This window comes from Orycteropus afer, unplaced genomic scaffold (genome assembly GCF_000298275.1).
Source record: "Orycteropus afer afer isolate SDZICR_OR568_19922 unplaced genomic scaffold, OryAfe1.0 scaffold00040, whole genome shotgun sequence".
NCBI classification, from domain to species: Eukaryota; Metazoa; Chordata; class Mammalia; order Tubulidentata; family Orycteropodidae; genus Orycteropus; species Orycteropus afer.
This window is the reverse complement of record NW_006921627.1, coordinates 8,453,848-8,479,341: the sequence shown is the minus strand read 5'-3', so window position 1 is coordinate 8,479,341 and position 25,494 is coordinate 8,453,848. Positions and strand designations below refer to the sequence as shown.

At 38.5% G+C, this 25,494-nt stretch overlaps 1 protein-coding gene across 1 annotated transcript in view; it reads right to left on the bottom strand.

The window, feature by feature from the left end:
- Positions 1-7,450: 7,450 nt before the first annotated feature.
- The window catches only part of TIGAR (TP53 induced glycolysis regulatory phosphatase), a 39,592-nt gene continuing 21,548 nt past the window's right edge, over positions 7,451-25,494 (bottom strand). The window contains 5 exon segments of the mRNA XM_042780450.1: positions 7,451-7,882; positions 9,478-9,588; positions 14,082-14,159; positions 16,540-16,661; positions 22,191-22,228. Coding sequence (XP_042636384.1) covers positions 7,451-7,882; positions 9,478-9,588; positions 14,082-14,159; positions 16,540-16,661; positions 22,191-22,228 — 781 coding nt within the window.

Genomic DNA, 25,494 nt, shown 5'->3' with positions numbered 1-25,494 from the left:
CCTCTATTTAAAAGACCACCTAGAGAGTAGAACATTAACAGGTAGATTTAAATAATGGTTTATTCCAAGTCACCTTTTTTTTCCCACTGCCATCATGAACCAAGCCATAGCAATTGCTTCATTGTGTTCACTTACCAGACAGAATTTGACAACTGTTTTTGGTTTTAAGCTGCACTTGAAAAACCAGATTCTGAAACACTAAAACTATGTATAGTACCATATAGCACTTTGTGGCAAATGTTGTCTTTATACTTTACATTTCCCATTGGAGATATTATCCTGTATATTAACTATTGGAAGCTTTGCAATGCAATACTGGTAAGTGGATGGAAAATCCCAAAAGGACTTTGGAAGAAAACTGGTAGTGATCTCATAGCCACCACCACTGTCACTGACGTTCTCCGTGGCAGAGCTGAGGTAGCTCCTACAACTTCCCATGTCCCTTTGCATATGCCAATATTTATTTATTTATTTGGAAGATTTTGCCTATCACTCTATATTTATAAAACTGTAACCCTATCTTTTTCCTTTCTTCTGTTTAAAAGGAAAATAAAATTCATCTCAGCCTGTTAGCTTCTCCTTTTGCTATTACTACATAAAAGATGTCACAATATGAAAATAAAAGGGATAATCGGAGGGAGTACTGAGAAAATATAGAGAAGGCAAATTTGAAAAAGGTTATCAGAATTTCAAAATATTCTAAGATTTTTTTTTCCCCATTCGTAAGTAGACTTCTAGACTCAACAATTTTGATTAATCTAGATACAGCTATAGAAAACAAAGATATTTGTCAATATTAAACATCTGATCACTCTATCCCTAATGTTTTTTGGAGAAAACTTTTTATTTGAAAAATATACACAGACACATCATCAATATCCCAGTAAACCAGATGCTCTGCCCTTGTTGTTGTTGTTGTTGTTATGTGCCATCAAGTCAAACCTGACTCATAGCGACCCCTCCTTGGGCTTCCGAGGCAGTATCACTACGGAAGTAGGATTGCCCAACCTTTCTTCCGAGGCTCTGCCCTTAGCACATGCATATTACTGCCCTGGAGACCTGATAGCAGGGCACCAAGACAATGAATCTAGATGCCTTCTATTCATGAGGTTGATGTCCCAAGAATTTCTTCTTTAATCTCCATCTGACCAGGCTACCAGAACACAAGCAGCAAAGATCCCCATTACACATTTACATCTCTCTGTATTTAAATTCAGGAGCTCTGGTGGCTTAGTGCCTAAGGCATGTGACTGCTAACCAGAAGGCTGGCAGTTGGACAGGGCAATCTACTTCTGTAGTGATACCAGCTGGGAAACCCAACCCAAGAGGGGTCGCTATGAGTCATATCCAATTCAACGGCAGTGCATTGTGTTTGTTCATTTGTCTTTAAATTCACATTAGCTCAAGCCAATCTGACTTAAGCCATTAGTTTTCCCCTTTTAGCAATTAATGTAAGAGAATTTAGGATAAGGTTGTTTTGACTGCTGTTCAAACTACCTTCTGACAAGATCTACAAAGTGCACTTTCTTTTGATTACGTCCTTTGCAAGGGTCTGCATACCAAAGTCCTCCACGCTATGTAGAGAAGGATAACTATCAGGTTAAACACAGGGCACAGGCCAAATTTCTTTGATCACACAAAGCAGACTTACCAAAGGCAGGTACTGTAATGACTGGTTTAGAAGTTCTTTCCAGTCCTTGTTTAAACAAATAATTTAGCCTCTGCTTATATATGTTATCCCTCCACAGTATTTCAAAAATAAAAAGAAGGAACAAATGATTCTTAATTTGTTTCTGGCCTGAAGGACTTTAAAATCTGACAAGTTGTAACAATGGAGCAATACCAAAACAATCATTTGGGTAATAAACAGGCCTTTGTTTCATTATAAGCAAAATAAATAAACTCACTGCCATCAAGTCAGATCCAACTCACAGCACCCCTCCTTGGGTTTCCGAGGCAGCATCTCTACTGGAAGTAGATTGCCCCATCTTCCTTCTGAGGAGTGGCTGGTGGATTTGAACCACAAGCCTTCTGGTTTAGCAGTCACATGCCTTAGGCACTATGCCACGTAGAGAAAAATTAAAATTGCAGAGGGAAAAAGATACCCTATGGATATTTTCCTTCTTGGGAGAGTTTCTTTCTCATGCCAATGAAGTCCTCCCCAAGGAGAAGAAAAGAATGTGAATGTATGTATGTATTTGAAGGAAATTTTATGATACATTATATATACCTGGGGAGCTCTTTGGTGTAGTGCCTAAGGCATTTGACTGCTAACTAGTGGTTCAAACCCACCAGCCACTCCTAGGAAGGAAGACTGGGCAATCTAATTCCGTAGAGATACCGCCTTGGAAACCCAAGGAGGGGTCGCTATGAGTCAGAACAGACGCAATAGCAGTGAGTTTTTATATATATCTGACTGCCAGAAGGTTCTAGCCATAGGCACAGTACCTAACCATAGTCACAGTTTGCAGATTTAAAGCCCAACCTGTCTTCGCTACATGATTATAAATCTTCATGGGACAAAAGTGACGTATCTGTATAAGTATTTAATATTTTTACTAAACTTTTGCACATCTTACCTCAGTTACATTTAAAGCCATACAGCTTCCACTCCTAGCCAGGACAGTGTAACTAGTACTAGACTTCCCTCCTGACAAACTATGAAACAGAACAAAACATATGAGGTAACTGTTTTCAGGCAGCGTAGCACAAGATTATTGTAAGGCCACAGTAAGGAGAAAAGGACGCACAAAAGTGAGGTTAAAGAGAAGTTTTTATTCTGAGTTTCCGGGGGAGGTTTACGGGCCCCCGAGAGGGGCCCGGGCGAGGTTCACGGGTCCCTGAGAGGGGCCCGGGAAGTCGCACCGCCTGGCTGGGGAGGGGAGGGTTTATAGTCTTGTGGAGGACCTAAGCGGGGACACTAAGGAAATAGTGGGGTCCAATTAGCTGTTAGTATGGGTCTGCACTTAATTAGCATGAGGGGGCTTCACAAGAGGAAGCTTGCCACTGCATGGGACTTTCCAGTCTGGGCGGGTTCTGTCACTTCGGTTGTCTTATCAGGCTGTCTCATCAGGGCTTGACACCCGGAGGAAGCTGCTAACTGAAATGTTGGTGGCTTGGGTTTGGTTCGGCCTAACAATTATCATCATTGGGAGAAAGGAAACTCACCAGTTAGGTCCCATAATCTTCCCAGCTTTCTGCCTTAGCCCTTGTTAGCTATGAAGCAGAGATAAAACCCACGCAGAGTGGCAATTCCACCAAGCTGAGGAAGCATGGAAGGCGAGAATGCTACCACTGAAACACCACTGTCTAAACACACCTAACAGAATGGCTCAAGTCCAAAACACTGACACCACCAAACGCTGAGCGGGATGCGGAGCACCAGGAATTCTCCTTCACTGATGATGGGGATGAAAAATGGCACCACTACTTTGGAAGACAGGTTGGCAGTTTGCTTACAGAGCTAAACATAGACTTGGCAAATGATCCAGCAATCACACTCCTGGTTACCCAAATGAGTTTTAAACATACACACAAAACTCTACACGTGAGTATTTTCAACAGCTTTATCTGTAATTGTCAAAAATGAGAACCAAGACTCTTCAATAGTTGAATAAACTGTGGGACACCCATACAACAGAATATTATTCAGCCAGCATCAGGAATTAAGAGGACATGGAATGTGTGGCCAACTGCCTCTAAGAACAACTGCCCCCTGTACCATGAGACCAGAAGTGGATGGTGCTTGGCTACCATCACTGAACATTTTGATCAAAGATTCTAGAGTTGAATACTGATCAAAAGGGGGAAAACACAACAGAATTTCAAATTCTCATGGACTCTACAGACTTTCTGGAGCCATGGAGGGCGGATGAACCTTTGAAACTACTGTCCTGAGATAATCTTTAAACCTTAAACCAAAAATATCCCCTGAAGTCATGTTAAAAACAACAATAGTTTAGCATAACTAGTATGGGTGCACACTTTGAATGCAACCAATGTTCCTAAATTACACATGTAAAAACTGTTGAATTGGTATTTTTGCTGTGTATATTCTCAACAACAACAAAAACAAAAATTCAGAAGGAAAAAAAAATGAGCCATGAATAGGAAGACAGAGAGGAACCTTAAATGCATACTACTAAGTGTAAGAAACCAGTCCTTCATGATTCCAACTATATAACAATCTGGGAAAAAAAAATATGAAGACAGTAAAAAGATGAGTGATATTACCAGGAGTTTAGGGAGAGGTAAAGAAGGGATGAACTGGCAGAGCACAGGGGATTTTTAAGGAAATCAAACTATTCTGTAGGATACAGTAATGGTGGACACATGACATTAAGCATTTTTCAAAACCCACAGAATTGTACAACACAAAGAATGACCGAATGGAAGCTATGGGATTTAGTTAATAATGTAATTGGCTCATCAATTGTAGTAAATTATCATGTTAATGTAAGATGTTAATTTAATAACAGAGGAAACTGGGAAAGGGAAGGAGGGCTTGGGAATTTCCTGTACGTTCTGCACAATTTTCCTGTAAACTGAAACTGCTCTAAAATATAAAGTCTATTCTAAAGAAATGTACAGGAGGAGGTATTTATTCTACAATACATTCAATTGCAAAGTCATAATTACTAAGTATAATATTGATATGAAAATTACCATGTAGATCAAACACAGGCATGTGGGGATAGGCTAAAGTAGAATCGTAAATCAAATGGAAAACGACAGCCTCTTGATGATAGGATGACCGCTTCACCACATGGAAAAAACACTAAACTGCATTCATACCTCATGCCACACAAAAATAAACTCCAGATAGTTCAAAGATTTAACATTCAAAACTCCTCCAAAACTTTCAAGAAAAAAGGGGGCTACTGTACAACCTCATGCTACAGAAGACTTCTTAAAACACGCACAAACCAGAAGTGACGAAATATGTCCACTTGATTTAAAAATTAAAAACACTTCTATGAGGGGGAAAAATGCATCAAAAAGAGACCAAACTGGAAGATGTTTGCAATGCATGCAACAGAGACTAGTACCCAGAATATTTAAATTGCTCTTCCAACTCATTTTTAAAAAGTCAGTCCCCCAATAAAAAACAGGCAAATAATATATATGCCAGTGAGGAAATCTTAATTATCATTACACACACTATTGATTTTAAAATATCCAGACTCAGTAGAAATGGCAGAAATAACAGAAATGGCAATTAAAATAAAGAGATACCATTTTCACTCATTAGAACAGGAAAAAAAAAAAGCATTACCAAGTGTTGACAAGGAGGTGGGAATACAGGAGCTCTCAAATACTGCTTGCTAGTGAGACTAAAAACCTAAGAGCCATTTGGCTCTGATGCAACTTGGAAGTAAACTTTTTTGTTTTTTAATTTCTCCATGGGAGAAGAGCCAGATGAATATACTTAAATGTCCATCAATAGGGGAATAAATAAGCAAAATGTGCTATATTAATTCAAGTTATAAATAATCAACTAGATCCCTACACAGCAACATAAGCCCAGAAACGCATGTCTAAAATAAAGAATAGATTCAGCTTGATGACATTATGTACATTTTAAACACAATAAAACGGTAAGTTTCCTATAAATAGTAGGTGAAATGTAAAGTATAAATGAAAGTCTATACAAACTCAATGCCTCATCAGGGTACAAGATGGGAATGGGACTTTGAGGACTCGTCAGAGAAGACTTTATTTACATCATAATATCTTATTTATTAAAAAGAAGGAAAGCAAATATAACAGAATGGGAACAATTATTATTTCTAGATGGTGGGAGTGTATTTACTATTTATCCTTTTCTGTTGTTTTTTTTTCAAGTTTTCATTGATTTTCTCTGGTGCTCAACCACAAGCTCTGTTCAATACTGGTAGAAAACACGGTAGTGGCAGACGCATTGAGAAACAGGATAATACTGAACTTTTATATGATTTAAAAGAGATTCAAAGTAAATTTTGACTATGATTTTTGCTTCAACTGACAATTTTAGTATTTATCCTCTTACCAGCTGACACTCACAGTATTCATCAACACAACTTAAAAGTAAAGCACATTTAATTTAGATAAAGATGATGGACCAACTTAGCTACAAAATTAAGTTAATCAAATCATTTTCCTCTAGTGCCATCTGGTGGCAAGAAAAGGCAATCTGCTCTTACACAAATTAACCTCATTGTTCCCTCCTTTTACTTCACTTCACACATAATTGTGTTTTTTTTACAAATGGAAGGTTTGTGGCAACCCTGTGTCAAGAAGCAAGGCTATCAGCACCATTTTTCTGACAGCATGTGCTCACTTCACGTCTCTGTGTCACATTTTGGTAGTTCTCACAGTATTTCAAATGTTTTCATGATGCTACTGTACACTTTAATAGACTACAGTATAGTGTAAACAAAACTTTTATATGCGCTGGGAAAGCAAAACATTTGTGACTCACTCTATTGTGGTATTTGCTCTACTGCAGTGGTCTGGAACCAAATCCGCAATATCTCTTAGGTCTGCCTGACCCAGGTTTTTCAACCGTGCCTGTTTTATTCTGAATTACTGTGTAAGCTATTATTAACTATTTACTTTCTTTAGAGCCTTCTTCAGATAAGAAGCAAATGGATATGCTTTTTCTTTATTCTTTTAGTCAAATTTTTTTTTCCCCTGGTTGAGGGGAGGCCTCTCTCAGTTCCCACTGACTTGTCATCTATCAGACAGATTAATTTTGGTATCATTTAGAAGAACTGCTCTTTTACATAAAACTCTATTCAGAGATTTCGTCTTTACTTTTTTCAATCAAATGATGTATTAACTTCTGTTCCTCACCAAGCCATTCTGCAATTATAATCTGCGCTTGTCCACATTTCCATCCTGCCCGAATAACAAAAATTCCAACAGCTGATTTCTATACAAAATATTTCAGTGTCATTTTATTTTACATAAGCTTATGACAGTAAGAAATTTTCATTTTAAGGGCAGAATTTGTTTTAATATGTAATGTATGGTCACTATAAATGAAGAGGAAATTAAATAGTTCCTTCTTCCAAGCACTGAATGAGGTAATAAAAAATATACAGAATCTTACGAAGAGCCAATACAATAGACTAGACTTTTCATACATGGTTACTAGTTTCCTCTCTTGCAATAGTGATTCTTTCACTATTGCAAGTGAATTCTTTCATCCATTTACAATCCAGAGATGTAATTTAGCAGGGTGGTAAAATTACTCTAGAAATGCCAACTGTACTGAGACAGAATAAGTTAATTCTAAATGCTTTTCCATTAGTGTTTTATGTGGCTATGGTTCCGTTTGAACTTTAAACATTACTGTAATAGAAAGCTTTTTAACCATTTGCAAATCAGCACTAACAGAGGACAGAAATGAAGCCAAAGGCACTCTCTCAGAGACCAAAAATTGTTAGATTCTGATGTAGATTTAAACTTAGCGGGTTTCAGTCATTCAATGTAGATGATCCTGTAGGTTCATGCAAACGCACTGAATTGTTGGTTTAACATCTTTTCCCTCCTCAAAGTTTATGATAAAGAGACTAATCCCTGTATTGGGGCTGACTGATGAAAGTTCGGGTTTGCTTAGAGTTGTTGGTAGGGAACACTTAAGGTCAGTCAGAAAATAACCAAACAGGCTTCTCATATAAGCTCCATGGCTCACAACTAAGACACTGGCTACTAATTCTGGGGCACCACAGTCCGAATTAAATTCAGTTCCACAGTTTTTTCCTAAAGGAAATATTTCTGCCAAAGCAGTTTCCAGAGAGCTGCCTGGTGCTCCTTGGGAAAACCGTTCTTTTTGACCTGCTTCTTTCAGGATCAGTTGACAGAGAAATTCAAAAAAATCTTTTCCACGCAATTTCACCTACAAGGAAAGAAAGAAAAGGTCAAAGTTCTCAAATACAGCGACATTAATGACTGCCTTAAAATGTAACTGTAAACCATCACTGATTTGATTGTTTCTAATATGTCCACATGCCTATCACATAAGTAATGAATCTGTCTTTCTAATCATTCATTTAGTGGTTCCAAAGACATCAGTAGATGCCCACCATATGTCAGGGGCTACTGGTGGCATAGTGCCTACGGCATTTGACTGCTAACCAAAAGGCTGACAGTTCAAACCCACCAGCCACTCCTCGGAAGAAAGACTGGGCAACCTACTTCCACAGAGATACTGCCTCGGAAACCCAAGGAGGGGTCGCTATGAGTGGGATCTGACTTGACAGCAGTGCACATGGAAACAGACTAGGGACAAAGAAAAGTAAGATATAATTCCTGGTTCCTGACTTCAAAGCACTTAGTCTAGTTAGGGAAACTTGAAGTACATGGAAACTTACAAAATCGTCCTAACCAGGAAACTTCATCTGGTACTTTAACTCCATTAGAACAAAAATAATCTTTCCCTTAATAAAATAATATAAAGTCTTTACAAGAAAATTATGAATTATGAAAACTAAGAATGAGGGGGGGAGTCACCAAGCATGCAAATCAAAAGCAGAATATGGCAAAGAAATGCAGTCACTGTGATGACATCATTAACAGAGCTTAAAAGGCAGCAGAGGCTTGAAAATTTCCCTTCTGGAACGATGTCATGTAACACTCTTGAACAGCACCACACTGACTTCACTACCACTAAACCTCTTTCAGTAGAGTCAATATGAACTCATAGTGACCCTACAGGACAGAGTTGAACTGCCCTACTCAGCTACTAACCAGAAGGTTGGCAGATCAAACCCACCAGCCACTCCATGGCAGTCTGCTTCCGTGAAGATTACAGCCTAGGACTACTATGACTACAGCTCAAGTTATTCCTTCATATGCAGTGGTTAACATGCTCAGCCACTACCTGAAAGGTCTGCATCCATTCAGAGGCACCTAGTGTGCTACTTCTGAAAAACCAGCCACTGAAAACTCATTGGCAACAACCATCTAATACCTGTTTCCTTAAATCTATAATCAGTAATGAATGCCCACTTAGAGCACACATGTAAGCTAGGATTAAAAAAAGAAAAAAAACTACACACACACACACACACACACACATCAATACCTATATATACATATATAGGGAGCTCTGATGGCGTAGTGCCTAAGGCATTTGACTGCTAACCAGAAGGCTGATGGTTCAAACCTACCGTCCTCCTCAGAAGGAAGACTGGGCAATCTACTTCCATAGAGATACCACCTTGGTAACCCAAGGAGGGGTCACTCTGAGGTTGAACCAACTCGACAGCAAGTTTTTTTTGATACATATATATGTTTGTATACTGAAATAACACAACCATCAATTAAGTGTTTGGTGTGTATGTATCATACAGAGTTGTTTTAGGAACAAAGCAACTTTCAAACTGCTCGGCTAACATTTAGAAACATGTAATTGATAAAATTAGTCCAGTTTCAGCTATTCTATGACACTGGCAAGTTCATGGATGTGGCACTTGTACCCATGCTACATACCTGGTCTAACGTCTCTCCTCCGGGTGGTGTGAATGTGGGAATTTCTTCCCCAGCTGCTTTGGCCAATGCCCTTAGCTCAGCCAGCGCCTTGCCTTCTACGATCCCATATTTCTGCAATGATTCAATATATAAAATTGTCTCAACTGAATTTGCAAACTAAGTACGATTATGGCAAATTTGGAACAAAGCTTAGTTTCTTCCCACTTACTTTTATTTTAACTGTTCAACTGACAATGGGAATATACTGAGTAGAAGGCCATGTACCCTAGAAAATGTAGTTGAAATCTTAAGTGGTACACTATGTCACAGCAGATTGTATGGAACAACTCACTCAAGCTAACTTATGTAGAAGGTGGGGCTTTACTGGACAAATACAGGAATATGCATGAATATCCAGGACTAGAGACTAACATACATCCAAAGCACCAAGTCAGCCACATTACAGCCACACATAGTCATTTGATCCTCATAAATGCTCAATGAAACAGGTATTTTTAGGCCTGTGTTTATAAATGAGGAAGCTGAGTTTCAGATGGATTATGTAATTTATCTCTATTCTCATAACCAATAATAAGCAAATATAAAATTCAAATCTACATCTGAGTGACTTCAAAGGTCATGAGCTTTCTAGATTCATTTGAGATGAAGCCCTAACAAAAGACACATAAAGCACAAAAAGAAAACAAATGGCCAAGAAACACAGGGAAATGTGCTGGCTCATTAGGAATCAGTAATGTGAAAATTAAAATGGTATCATGTTTAAACTATTAAGCTGGACGATAAAAAAAGACTAATAATATCTAGTGTTGGTATGCAAACAAAAACATTCTCCCAGGTCAGTCATGGGAGTGTAGACTGGCACATCTCTGCGAAGCAATTTAGCAATATATGTAAAAGCTTTAAAAAGTACACATTTGGCAATTTCATTTCTAGGAGTTTATTTATATAAATATACAAAGAATTAAGTACAAATATGTTCATTATTGCATTATTTATGGATCAGTGAAAAACGTCATAGCCTGAATGCCTATCGGTAGTTGTTATCATCATGTGCTATCGAGGTAATTCCGACTCATAGGGACCCCGTAGGGTAGAGCAGAACTTCCCTGGAGGGTTTCCAAGGCTATAATCTTTACAGGAGCAAATCAATAGGTCTTTTCTCCCATGGATCCACTGGGGGGTTCAAACTGCAGACTTCTGGGTTGGCAGCTGAGCACTTTAACCACTGTGCTACCAGGGCTCCTTCCATCAGTAGTAGCTTGCTTAAAAGAATGATGTGATATCCATATACTGGAATAATAATCATTGATTAAGTGATCTTATTGATGTGTATTTAACAGCACTGAAAACAGTACATAAGAAGTGGAAAAAGTTGGTTTAAAAACAGGATTCTATTTTTAAAAATACATATGCAGATCTATAGATAGATCTAACCCGACAGATGACATAAAAATCTGGAACAAACATGCCACGATGTTAGTATTGTTTATCTGTGGGTGGCAGAAATTGTAACTGTTGCTTTTCTCTCCAGTTGTAACTTTTCATTTCATACCATGTAGTGGATTTCTTGCATAATAAAATACTAAAAGAGACAAATCATTATTTGTGGCTTGCCAAAAAATTCTAACACCATAATCAGATAAAAATCCCATAGTGAGATACTACTTTTGTTTTCAAGTAATATAAAATTCAAGTTTGTAATAAGAATATATGAATATTTTTTAATAATTTAAAATGTAATAAACTTTAAAATAAAAACATGTGCACATTTTGCTATAACCAGTCACTTTTCCAATCCTCAAGTCCAAATTCTTACATCTTCATCCATATGTGAAGCAACCTCCTTCCAGAGAGGGACAGTAAAAATCATCACTTTGTTTTTACAAGAATGGAAACATTCATTTACTAAACAAATATTCAGAATGCTACTCTGAAATACATGTCAGACAATGATGCCCCAACAGTGAAGGGGAGAAAGTCACAAACAGCTTCCCACCCAGGCTAAGACACAGGGGACTGTGGATACTAACCAATGAGCAATAGTGAAAGAGTGCCATGATGGAAGGAGACACAGGACACAGAAGTACACAGGAGAGAGGTCTATTCTGGGCTTGGGGAATCCCAGAAGGCCAAGGCCTGAAAGGCAAGTAGAAGTTGATCAGGTTTGGGGAGCAAGTATTCCAAGCAGAGTAGACAACAGACTCACAAATTCAGTGAGGAGAGAGCACCATGTTTGGGCAACTCAGAGAAGATCTCTAAGAGGTCTTTTATCAGTGGTCCAGAGAATGGGCTCCAGGGCCTGATGCCGCAACTTGAATCTCTGCTCTAGGAGCAAGAGGTAGAGCTGAAGTCCAAGGTCAAGCGGCCTTCACTCAGTCCCTGGAGCTGGAGACTTCTCTTAACTCAAACAGCTGCTGGCTGCTGAGGCTGACAAGTCCAAGGTTGACAAATAAAATGGCACAGTTCCAAAATTATCAGGCAACACAGCAGGCCACTAATTCAAGTCCATTAATGGTCTCAAGATCGGCAGACAACATGACAGGCCACTGAGATGAAGACTTGGCTATGTGCAGGGTCCAAATATACCAAAAAGCTCAGAGATCTTTCTCAAAGCTGACTTCTTATATGCCGGAAACAGATCACAATCCTAGGGAAGCTACTCAGCTACTCCAGTAAATCCCACCATGGAGTTAATTAATAGTCTCATCATGGGGAATAACTACATCCAGATGCTCAGCCACTCAAAACCAAGCTGACACACAACTTAACTACCACAATTCATTACTTGTTTGGTGTGGACTTAACTTCTACACACCTTGGCTTCTGCAACTGTAAAATGAGGATTAAAAACAGCACCCTCCTCTCTTCAGGCTGTTGTGCAGAGCTTGGCACAGTGCTGGCATGTGATGAGCACCCTGTAAGAGCTCGCCACTACAGCTGTTTTTAAGGCTGGAACACTGGGGACGAGGTAAACATGGTGGAAGAGGCAGGCTAAGGGAACAGCATCAAACAGATCACAATGCCAGCTTTAAGAGTCTGGGCAACCTCTTGAAATAAAAGGCAACTAGTGAACTGTGTTACACAGAAGCATAGCAATCATATTTTCAAAATACACTGGCTGCAATGTGGAAATTAGATTGGAAGAAAGTATGCATGACAGAATCTAGGTTAGAGATGACAGTGGTCTGCAATAAGAGGGCGGCAAGGATTTGGAGAGAAATCAATGGATTCAAAAACTACAAAGAGGTAGAACTGACAAGATGGTGGTAAGAGGTGCTGAGTCAAGAAGAAATGCTTTGAGTAAATGGGTGAGATAGCAAGTTCCACTGAGTTGGAAGTAGTTATGGAGCAAACAAACAGAAAAAAAAAAATGGTAGGCACTTTAATATGCAAATATGAAGCTCAGGCAAGAGAAGAGATCTAAGCTGAAAAGATACAGTGAAACCCAGGAGAGGCAGAACATGACAGGAATGCCTTATTTATCGGGTCTCCCAACTTTGCCACCTCTGACAGGATGCATTCTTACACTTTCCTATCATTCTCTATTAGTGAAAAATACTTGTTTTCCTTCTCTGCCAGGTTTCTGCCTACACAGGTTCTAGCTTTCACAGGTTTTACTGTATTTGAAAATCATCAGCCCAGTAACTTGTCAAGGGAGAGGATGAAACTGCCTCCAAAGAGAGTACAGAGTAAGAAAAAAAGATGGCCTAACCCAAGGAAAATGCCTACTATAATATTAAAGGTCTCATTCAGTGTTCCCCTAAGCTGAGAACATTTTTGTTTAACCATATTTGAGCACTGATCCTCAGGCAAAGAGTGAACCTTTCCAAGCAGCACTGATACTGAAACTCTACCCTTCTGTTGTATTTTCACTGGTTACAGAAGAAATGAGGAGCTGCTTGGTGGTAGGAATGGTTAAGCACTCAACTACCAGCAGAAAGAAAGGTTGGCAGTTCAAACCCACCTAGAGTTGCCTAGGAAGACAGGCCTGGTGATCTGCTTCCGAAAGATCACAGCCTTTAAAATCCTATGGAGCACACCTCTACTCTGCACACAGGAGGTCGCCATAAGTCAGAATCGACTCAACAGCAACTAACAACAACAAAGAAATTATGGCCTGGACACGAACCAGCTTACAGGTCACTATTCTAGAGTTAAAGAAAAATGCAATTCTGGATGGAAAGTTAGGTTCAAGTCCAAGATCTGAAATTGCTGCAGGGCTTTAGCTAAATCACAGCATCAGGAAGATTCATTTCTGGTACATAAAATGGACATAAGAAATCTAGACATAATTAAAAATACAAAGCAGGATTGGGAAATAACGAAAGGGCAATTCACTTTTACTCTAAACACTCTGTACTGTGTTAAGTTCTTACCAATGTATTTTGCTTCTATAATTTAAGATGCATATCTCATATAATATTAATAATTAAAAAATAAGATACTTTATGTGTGGCAATGACTATCACAAAGTAAATTCTTAACACATGTTCACTGATTCCAAATCCCTAGCAGGAATGCATTTAATTTTTAGCTATGTGTTAAAAATGAGGTGGCTTATTGACAATTTATGATAAACAGCAACCTGTAAAAAAATTGCTTACCCTTTCTCGAAGTCTTGAGTCATACTTTACTGTCATATCTTTGCAAAAGTTACTTTTCTCCAAAATCCCATGGATGGTCTGAAAATCAAAACACCGTCATTTCTTTTCTCATAATGTCATCATCGTTCTGGCCAAAAGGTCAAAGTACCTACAGATTTGTTTGGCCTTTTTTTTTTTTTTGCACAAGTGCATATACATCATTGTCTTCAGCCAAATCTATCCTTGGTCTAAGGGTGGATTCCTGTTTGCCTGCCCCCACCTGCTCTTCTCACCTGTCTATGCATTAATCTGTAGCCTGGTATTTGGTGCTAGTGACATTACATTGTTGTGCATGTAATGTTATTTGCCTCTGTTGTCTGTATCTTTTGTGTACATTTCAGTGTCTTTCCTTTCACCAATGTCACCATGCTGGTCACAGACTCTGTGCATACCATTCCTCCCTTCACTCAAATCAACTTGTGACCCCTAAATAGTCTGAGATTTTCCCTCCTCTGCCATCCCACGCCGGTAACCAACAACGTGAGTTTCTGTCCCTGAATAAACCTTTCCTTGACTTTTTACAATAGTGGGCTCATAAAATATTTATCCTTCTGTGACTGATTTCACTCAGCATAATGTCCTCTAAATTCGTCCATGTTGCAAGATGATTCATGGATTCTTCATTATTCTTTAATGTTGCATAGTATTCCATTGTGTGAATGTACCATAGTTTGGTTATCCATTCATCTGCTGATGGGCATTTAGGTCATTTCCATCTCTGTGCTACAGTGAATTGTGGTGCAATGAAAATGGGTGTGCTTATGTCTGTTCACGAGTTCTGGTGGCATAGTGCCAAAGGCATTTGGACTGCTAACCAGAAGCCTGGCGTGGTTCAAACCTACCTGCCACTCCTCGGAAGGAAGGTTGGGCAATCTACTTCCGTAGTGATACCGCCTCGGAAACCCAAGGAGGGGTCGCTATGAGTCAGATTTGACTTGATGGCAGTGAGTCTGGTCTGGAATTTTTTATGTCTGTTCATGTTCTGTCTCTCACCTCTTTAGGATATATTCTTAATAATGGAATTGTTAAATCAAATGGTATTTCTATTTTCAGTTTTTTACAGAAACACTATACCATTTTCCACAATGGTTGTACCATTTTGCAGTCCCCCCAGCAATGTATGAGAGTTCCAGTATCTCCACAGCCTTGCCAGCATTCATTATTTTGTTTTATTGAGGGGTCACTATGAGTTGAGTCCAAATCGACGGCACATAACAACAACAACAACATTGAACTTTGCTATTATTGCTGGGGTGAGATGGATCTCATTGTTTTGAGACATATCTCATTGTCTCAAATGATTTGTATACAAAGCAAATACATTTATATCTCATTGCCGTTTGATTTTTTGAAGTTTATTTTTAACCTTTTTGAGGACAGGTCTTCTGGAGTCCCTACTGATCACTCACTGTACTATCAAAATCTCTCTACTTTGGCTATAGAACTCAAATACTTGATTCCCAGCCCTGTGAGAGTTCTAGGATTGTCAGGTTACAGACCCCTAGTAACTGTTCTCTCCCAGAAGTTGTTCTTTTGCCTGGCTTCAGGAAGTTCCACCCTATACATGTGCAGATTAATATCCCACCAAATACTCAAGAGGCCTCTGTATACATATTTGATGCTCCTTCTCTACATAGCTCCCACTTCCAGTATTCTGCCCCACAAATGTTAGCAATCCTGGCTTCCCCAAATACCAAACTCTGTCTCTTCAACTCGTCAACTCACTGAGACCACCGGGTTCGATATGCATTCCATCTCTAGTGCTTCAGCCAGAAAACCAGGGCAGTCTTAATGCTCACTTTACTTCCCTTCATTCAGGGGCATGGTCTCACGATGCCTGAAGTCTAATATCTGAACTTGTTTTTTACCTTTTGTCCTATTTTCTAGTGTTTATGGGGGGAAGCTAAGTCTTGAGCCTATTACTCTCTCATGGATGGTTGCAAAGGTCTCCATCCATAGAGTCTTTAATGTCAACATTGTATTTTAAACTTTTAGATGGTGACTTAGTCCTTTTTTAAAAAAAAAAAAAAAATTTCTAGGGTGGTTTTTATAACATTTTGTCCCGTAAAGATATTTCAAATATGTCTTTTATTTCTTTAACATGTTAATATAGCTGTTTTTTTACTGCATCTGGAAATCCGTTTCTGTGGGTTATATATTCCCATTTATTGTTTCTGCTGGCTTTCTCCCATGGCATCTTGATTGTATTCTTACAGGCTTTTTCTCAAAGCTATTCTAATTTGAAAATTACCAAAATAAAGTAAAATGAAAAGAAGTAAGTTCTGCGTGGGGGGAGGGATTACGTGTGACAGTGTCTGTGTGTGATGTACTTCCTCACTGCCTCTGACAGCAGATTTTCAAGGTTACACAATAGTGGAGACTTCTGACCCATAAGCCTTAACATTGACTCTAAATGTACCTGTTTTGTCCTTGTGAGATCACTGGAAAAAACATGAGTAAACTTCACATTACTGAGGAATAGGCCAGCAGCTGCTGCTTGTTTAAATCCAGTTTCTGAAAGAGGCTCATCGAATCCTTGTCCTGTGGTATTAAGAGAAGGAACAACAACATTCAAAAAATACGTGTAAGGAATACAAGTTAAATCACACGTAAGAGAATATTAATTCCACCAGCCTCCACGACTCTGAGACCAGAACTAGATAGTGCCTGGCTACCACGGCGGACTGTTCTGAAAAAATGGTCCCGGATAGAGTGGGAAAAAGTGAGGAACAAAACTCAAAATCAGAAAAATGACCAGGCTTACTGGTCTAACAAAGGACTGTGGAACCTCCAAGACTATGGCCCTTAGTCACCCTTCAGACCTGGAATGAACTCACTCCAGTGGCTCGACTTTCAGCCAATCAATAAACAGACCTATAAAGTGAACAATAAGACCAGGGAGGTGTGCACTCCCCAGAACAATCAACTACACAAGATCAAAAAGGCAGCATGTGCCCAAGGATAAAACGCAAAAGGCAGGAAGGGACAGGAAAGAAGGACAAATGGAAATGGTAAACACAGGAAGGAAGTAGGAAAGTGCTATTATATTGTGGGGATTACATCAGTGTCACAAAACAAAACATGTCTGAATTGTTAAACGGAAAACCAATTTGCTCTGTAAACTTTCACCCAAATCACAATGCATTATCAGTATTTTAGTAAAAGATTTCCTTAGGTAGTTTTCCATGTAACTTTTAAGAGAACAGGTAACATGTAAAATGGACCTATATTCTATAAAGGCTCAGTGTTATGGATTAAATTGTGTCTCCCAAAGAAACAATTCTGATGGTGGAATCCTAACCTCTATAACTTGTGGAAAGGAGCCCTGGTGGCACAGTGGTTAAACCTCTCAGGTGCAACCAAAAGGTTAGTGGTTCGAATCTACCAGCCACTCTGCAGGAGAAAGATATAGCAGTCTACTTGGAAACTCTATAAGGCAGTTCTACTCTGTCCAATAGGGTCACTATGAGTTGGAATCCACTCAACAGCAGTGAGATGGATACAGTATAATCCCATTTGGAAATAGGGTTTCATTATGTTATGACGTTGTGTTTGTCATAGGGTTTCATCATGGAAATAGGGTTTCGTTATGTTATGACGCCATACCAGCGTAGGTGTGTCCTAAACCGAATCACTTCTGAGTAAGGTAAGGAGCAGATCAGACACAGAGACAAGCAAGCACAAACAGGGTGGGGAGTGTTTGATAGATGCCATGTGGAAATCACCGAGGAACCCAGAAAAGCAGAGGCCAGAGAAGCTGAGACAAGGATTTTTCTCCAGAGTGGCCAGAGAACCTTCCCCTAAAGCCAGTGTCCTGACTTTAAACTTCTGTCTAAGGCATCTGACTGCTAACCAGAAGGCTGGTGGTTCAATCCCACCAGCCACTCTGTGGAAGGAAGATCGGGCAATCTCCTACCGTAAAGATTTACCACCTCGGAAACTCAAAGGTGTTTGCTACGAGTCAGAACTGGCTGCATGGCAATGAGCTTGGTTTTTTTTCTTTTTAGCCTCCTCAACTGTGAGGAAATAAATTTGTTAGAGCCACTCACCTATACTTCTGTTACAGCAGCGCTCAGAAACTAAGACACGTAGCTATTCAAATGTTAACCAAGAGACGGTTTCCCTAATGAAAGCAAGATAATAATGGGGGGTGAATCATGTTAGGCCTTTCCTATTAGCTACGTTTTATTAATTCTGACTCTGAGTTTATTTTCCCAACTCAGGTGTTATATTAGGGTGGTAGAACTATCGTGAGTTTATTCCTCTTTATCTCTGCTCAGTATTATAAATTTATTACTGTGCTTATCTCTCTCCATTTCAAAAATGCTTTCGTGCCTCTATTTCCAGGAGAAAGGCTGATCAGACACTCTAAAGAACCATTCCACTACAAAAGAACCAAATGGTGCAAAGGGAGCAAAGCTAGCAAAATCCTGAGCTGAAACCTGGAGGGTAACATGAGGAAGACGGAAACTGCTGTGACATCAGCACTAAAAGCTAGGGGGACTGGGAGGTGGAGAACGAGGTGGAGAATGAGTGAGGCCTGTTGCATGGGACAGCAAGGTGGGAGAAATGAACCCAACATTCCCACATGCAAGAGACCCCTAAGAAGGCTAATGTCACCTCATGTCGGTGGCGAAATGAAACACAAATCCTCTTAAGAGCAAACAAATCTTAATGAAGGCTAGTAAGTTTTGTTACTAATTTAGAGCAAACAGTAGTCCAAAGACTAAACATACAACAAAATAATCAATCATGAATGAAAGTCAGCAGATACAATAAATAACAGAACTAGGCCTAGAAAGACTTCAGATAGCAAAATTAGCAAACACGGAATATGAAACAAATACGAATAAAAGATACAAAAAGACAGAATCACAAAAATAAGAAAGCAACAGAAGAACATAAAAAATGACCAAGACAGCTTTTAAAAGAAACAAACAAATCTTTTAATATTGAAAAAGAGAACTACTGAGGACCAAAAACAAAAACAAAAAAAATCCTTCAATGGATAGAGATTTGGTGAAATTAAAAATGGAAGTTTAATGGATCAAACAGAGCTGAATATATTGCCAAGAATGTAGCACAGACACAAGGAGATGGAGCATATTTAAGATACATTAGAGATATGAAGGAGAGAAAAAGAATTCCTAACATGCATCTCATTCACTATCAGAAAAGTAGGACTTTATGACAAAAAAAAAAGCCTTAATAAGGATTGTGATGATCACCATAAATAATCAGTGATTCAATCTACTAGGAAGCTGTAACAATTTTAAACATGTATGTATCTAATAAAATAACCCCTAACTATACAAAAGCAGAATATGTATAAAACAAAAATTGATAGACATAAAGTATTAATGGGTAAATCTGTCATCACAGTGGGACATTCAACGCAACTAACTCATAATTTGATATTTAGGTTATGCAGACAAATTAGTAAATTTACAAAATCAGTAAAATATATATATTTGAACAACAAAATTAATTCAAGACTATAGATTTTTCTCAAATATCCAATGGAACATTTATAAAACTTGACCATGCTCACAATTTCAAAGTAGTATTAAATAAACTATATTGTTAGAACACACAAACAAACTAGAAGTTGATCACAAAATAATAATTAAAAAAAAAAGAATAAAAACAAAAATCCCAATCATTTGGAAATTTAAAAATAGTTTAAACAACTTACACATGAAAGAAGAAATCATACTAGAGATTTGAGACACTTGGTGCTGCACACTTATGAAATTCCTACATAGCAAACTGTTGGTTAGCGATGACAGTTGCACAGCATGGCAAATGTGCCGTCACCGAATTGTACACTTCTTGTTGTTGTTATGTGCCGTCAAGTCAGACCCGACTCATAGCGACCCCATCTTGGGTTTCCGAGACAGTATCACTACGGAAGTAGATTGCCCCATCTTCCTTCCAAGGAGTGGCTGGTGGGTTTGAACCGCCAGCCTTCTGGTAAGCAGTCAAGTGCCTTAGGTACACTTAAGGCTGGTTAAAACAGCAAATTGTTCACGACATATATTTACCACAATTAAAAAAAAAAAAGTTGGTATGCAACAGGAAACAGTATTTAAGAGAAAAACTTAGACCTTGAGAATACTTAAAACAAAAATATGACTTATGATACCAACCTACAAAGTTTAAAAAAAAATACAAACTCAACCTAAAAATGAGTACAGATTTAAAAAAAAAAAAAATTCACTCTCCATTTTCAGCTTCTAAGACAAATGAGCAGTAAGTACTAAAGGACAACAAAGGAAGACTGGTGGCACAACAGTTAAGTGCTCATCTGCTAACCAAAAGGCTGACAGTTTGAACCCACTCAGCACCTCCATGTGAGAAAAGACCTGGCAATCAGCTCCACTAAAGATCAAAGCCTAGAAAACCCTATGGTGCCATTCTACTCTGACACATGGACTCCCTATGAGTGGCAATTGACCTAACAATAACAAATGACAGTAAGGTGGTAAGGGACTAAAGACCAAAGGATAATAGACTGGAACAGTTGTCATGTGAAAACAAATTTAACTCTCATGTAATTGTCAGACTAGTTTTCATGCTGGGCATGAAAATCACTTTCATCAGGTGGATACACTCCTTAGAATTATCAACCATGGGAGAAGAGAAGGGCAGTATTTGCACAGGGAGATACCTCAGAGGACAGGAATGCATAGGAAAAAAGGGCACAGGGAAGAGGTAACTACAGGGAAAAAGTGGGAAGAGAGCTGTTACATTGTGAGGATTGCAGTCAATGTCATGAAACAAAATGTGTATGAACTGCTGTGTGGAAAATGAATGTGCTCTGTAAACTTCCACTCAAATCACAATAAAAATTAAAAAAGAAAGAAAAGAAAAGGTGTATATCAGGGTTGTATCTTTTCATTAAATCAGTATGCTGAGCAAATAATCTGAGAAGCTGGACTATATGAGGAAGAACACAGTATCAGGATTGGAGGAAGACTCATTAATAACCTGTAATATAAGATGACACAACCTTGCTCGCTGAAAGTGAAGACAACTTGAAGCACTTACTAATGAAGAACAAAGACTGCAGTCTGTAGTATGGATTATACCTGACCTGACTTTCTGGAACCACGGAGACTGGATGAACCCCTGAAACCGCCCTGATAGAATTTTTAAACCTTAAACCAAAAATATCCCCTGAAGTCTTCTTAAAACCAAACACTTCAGCCTAACTAGTAAAGCATGTCTGCCTTGAGCACTGTGCTCTTGTAAGATCTATGTGGAATCAAACTGACAACAGCAACTCAAAAGATTAGACAGGGAACTAAGGGGGCAGTGAGTTAACATGAATGGGGGAGGAACAATTTGAAAAAGGGGGTGAGGTGGTCACACAACTAAAAGAACATAATCAATGTCACTGGTTGTACATCTAGAAACTATTCAATTTGTGTATGTTCTGTGCATATTCTCAACAACAGAAATAAAATAAACTACTAGAAAATGACGTAATAAAAAAATCACTTTCTGCAAATCCCAGCCAAATGTTCCCAAAAACAAAAATCTAAATGCTTTTATAATCATAGCATTGAAACAGTGTCTAGCTAAAAGTTCACCCAAGACAGTCTTAAAAAAAGCCAGGCTAGCTGGGTCATGGGGAGCTCAAGATGTGAGCCCAATTTAATAGAACAAAGGAGGAAAAATCTGTTGAGAATGAAGTAACAAATACATGTGAGAAGAGTTGTCTTTTTTAAACCTCTTCTTTGTTACTACTAAAATTAAAACAACTATCTTAGCAGAAAAATATTACTACCAACAGCCAGTAAACTTTATGCTTCCTTAGCCAACTGGGCCACTTTGAAACTGCCCATAAACAATCTGGAAAACTGTTCTTTGCATATAGTTCACTTAAGAGATTTATTCCTCTTGGTTACCAACTGTTCTGATCATATTTCTACTATTATGATGCTTTAATTCTGTAATCTCAATTCACAATACAGTCCCCAGTCCACCCCGCCCCACCAAAGCTACCTAACTCCCATATCACAATGGCATTAAAGGAGAGAGCTAAAATAACAGGATTATACCAACCTTGAATTATTTTCTCCTTGTTAAATCTGGTTTCTCCACTAAAACAGAAAGTGAAGGGAGAGGAAAAAAAATAACAACTTGATTATCAAATTACATTATGTTGAGAAGAAAAATCAGCAGAATTTTTACTAAGATAATAAAATGATGTAGGGCAATGACATTCATATGATAGCTTATGAATATGTAACATATATCACAATCTAGGCCATAAAAATACAATTTATCCTAAATTAAGTCAGTATTCTACTCTGAATGTGAGAAATCCCTGGATGGTACAAATGATTAATGTGCTCGGCCACTGAAACCCCTATTAAAAAAAAAAAAAAAACCTCACTGCCATCGAGTTGGATCCAACTCATAGTGTGACCCCTCCTTGGGTTTCCGAGGCAGTTGTTGTTGTTGTTGTTGTTATGTGCCGTCGAGTCATACCTGACTCATAGCGACCCCTCCTTGGGTTTCCGAGGCAGTATCACTACGGAAGTAGGATTGCCCAACCTTCCTTCCGAGGAGTGGCTGGTGGGTTTGAACCACCAGCTTTCTGGTTAGCGGTCAAATGCCTTAGGCACTACACTGTGAGAAACCCCGATGGTAAAGGAAAATAAGGGGAGTTTTTGCTTAGGGGGCGGAGTTTATGTGCATGGTGGTAGAATCATTTGGAAAAGAACAGGGAGAATAGTTGCACAACTTGAAGAATGTAATCACTGTCACTGAATTGTACATGTAGACATAGTTGAGTTGGCGTGTTTTGTTATGTGTATTTTCACCACAATAAAGAAAAAAGGAAACCCTATGGAGCACAGTTCTACTGACACACATGGGGTCACCATGAGTCAGAATCACCTTGAGGGCAACTTGTGGTGGTGGTGGTGGCATTTGACTGATGACCTAAGAATTTCAAACTGTCCAAAATTAAAACAGATAAGCCAGTAATCAATCTTAAGTCAATTACAAGTGGGAAATCCTATAAAAGTACATCAATCTTAAGAATTGCCTGCCTTTCCCTAGTTTCTAGGTCTTAAGTTGTTGTATTTTACAGTACTGAAAAATATCCTGCAGACTACATTGGAGAACTGAGCTTTAGGTGCTACACTTTTAAGAATTAAAAAACAAAACCAATTCTGTAACATACTGCACATAAACACTGTTCTATATCCTACTTTGGTGAGTAGGACTGAGGCCTTAAAAGATTACAAGTCGTTGTCTAGATGCAACAATTGGTCTCTCCTCATCCGGAGAAAAGGAGATGAAGAAAACAAAAACCTATGGAAACAATAAGTCTAAGACACTAGTGGACCATGCAAACCTCAACCTATATGACCATAACACCAGAAGAACTAGATGGTACCCGGCTACCAGTGTCAACCACTCAGACAGGGATTGATGCAGAAGATCCTGGATAGAATGGGACAACAATGTATAGCAAAACTCAAAATCATTTAAAAAAAAAAAAAGACCAGGTTTATTGGTCTGATAGAGCCTAGCAAAACCCCCAAGACTACAGCCCCTAGTTACCCTTCAGGCCTGGATATGAACTCACTCCTGTGGCTTCCAGCCAAATAACACATAGGCATATAGGGTGAACATTTACACAAGGTAGATACATTTCTTAGAACAATCAATCTTGGGAGAACAAAAGGGCAGTATTTGTTCAGGAAGACAGCTCAGAGGGCAGAAAAGAAAAAGAATGAAGGACACAGGGAAGAGGTAACTACAGAGAGGAAGCTATTACATTGTGGGGATTGCAGTCAATGTCGTGAAACAAAATGTGTATGAACTGCTATATGGAAAATAAACTTGCTCTGTAAACTTTAACCCAATTCACAATTAAAATTAAAAAAAAAAAATCTGCAACTCTGACAACATCACAGGCTGATGAGGATGTGGAGCAACAGGAACTCTCATTGACTGCTGGTGGGAATGCAAAATGGTACAGCCACTATGGGAAATAGTTTTAAAGTTTCTTACAACGCTAACATAGGTCTACCATACAATCCCAGCTATCACACTCCTAGGTATTTACCCAAATTAATTGAAAACTTATGTTCACACAAAAAACCTGCACACACATATAGCAGCTTTATTTATAATTGTCAAAAACTGGAAGCAATCAAGATGTACTTCAATAGTGAGTAGATAAACAAACTGTGGCTCATCCATACAACGGAATATTACTCAGCAGTGATAAAAAGAAATGAAATATCTAGCTACAAAAAAACAGAGAAATCTTAAATGAATACAGTTAGTCCTCAAGTTACTATATATTCCAGTTATAACAAACTGCACTTATGACCGACCATCTTTTTTTTTTTTTGTACATCTTATCCTCAGTAGTATGTACTACATACAGTGTTACAGTGCATAGTCTGCTGATGTTACCATTCTCTTCCCAACCCCCAAAGACAGATAAACATCAGACTTCTAAAGATACTCATAATAAAAGGCAGTAATAATGAAAATTTGTTGGTGGTGGTGGTGGTGGCCACTCGCTTTTGGTATATTGCCTTTCCCTACACCCAAATCAATACATGTCTCTTACCTAGCTAGCAATTTTCCCTCCCTCCCCGCCTATCCCCGGTAACCAATAAAGAAAGTTTCCTTCCATATGGAAACCCTTCCTTGACTTTTTACAATAGTAGACTAGTATATTATTTGCCCTTCTGTGACTGACTTATTTCATTCAGCATAATGTCCTCCAAGTTTGTCCATGTTATGAGGTATTTTAAAAATTTTTAAGAAACTTGAGGTATTTGACTTACATCAGAACCAATTTACGGTGTCATCAGAACAAAACTCCATCATTAGTGGGGGGACTACTTATATTGCTAAATAAACAAAAGAAGCCAGTCAAAAAGCTATCTACTGTATCACTATATTTTGGAAAAATTTTAGAAAAACTAAAACTACACAGACAGTAAAAATATCAGTAGTTGCCAGTTTAGGGGGAGAAGGAGTGATGAATAATGTAACACAAGGGATTTTTAGGTCAATCTGTATGATAATGATAGACAAATGGAGGTATGCATTTGTCAAAATCCACAGGAATGTACAACACAGTGAGCCCTAATTTGAACTATGGACTTTAATTAATGATAATGTGTCAATATTAGTTCATCAATTGCAACAAATGTATCACAGGAATGCAGATGTTTATGCTAGGGAAAACTGTGAGCACAGGGAAAGAAGGTATATGGGAATCCTCTGTACTCTCTGCATACTTTTTCTATAAACCAAAAATTGCTCTAAACAATGCAGCCCATTTAAAAAATAAACTAACTAAAAAAAAAAAAAACAGAATTGTACAATA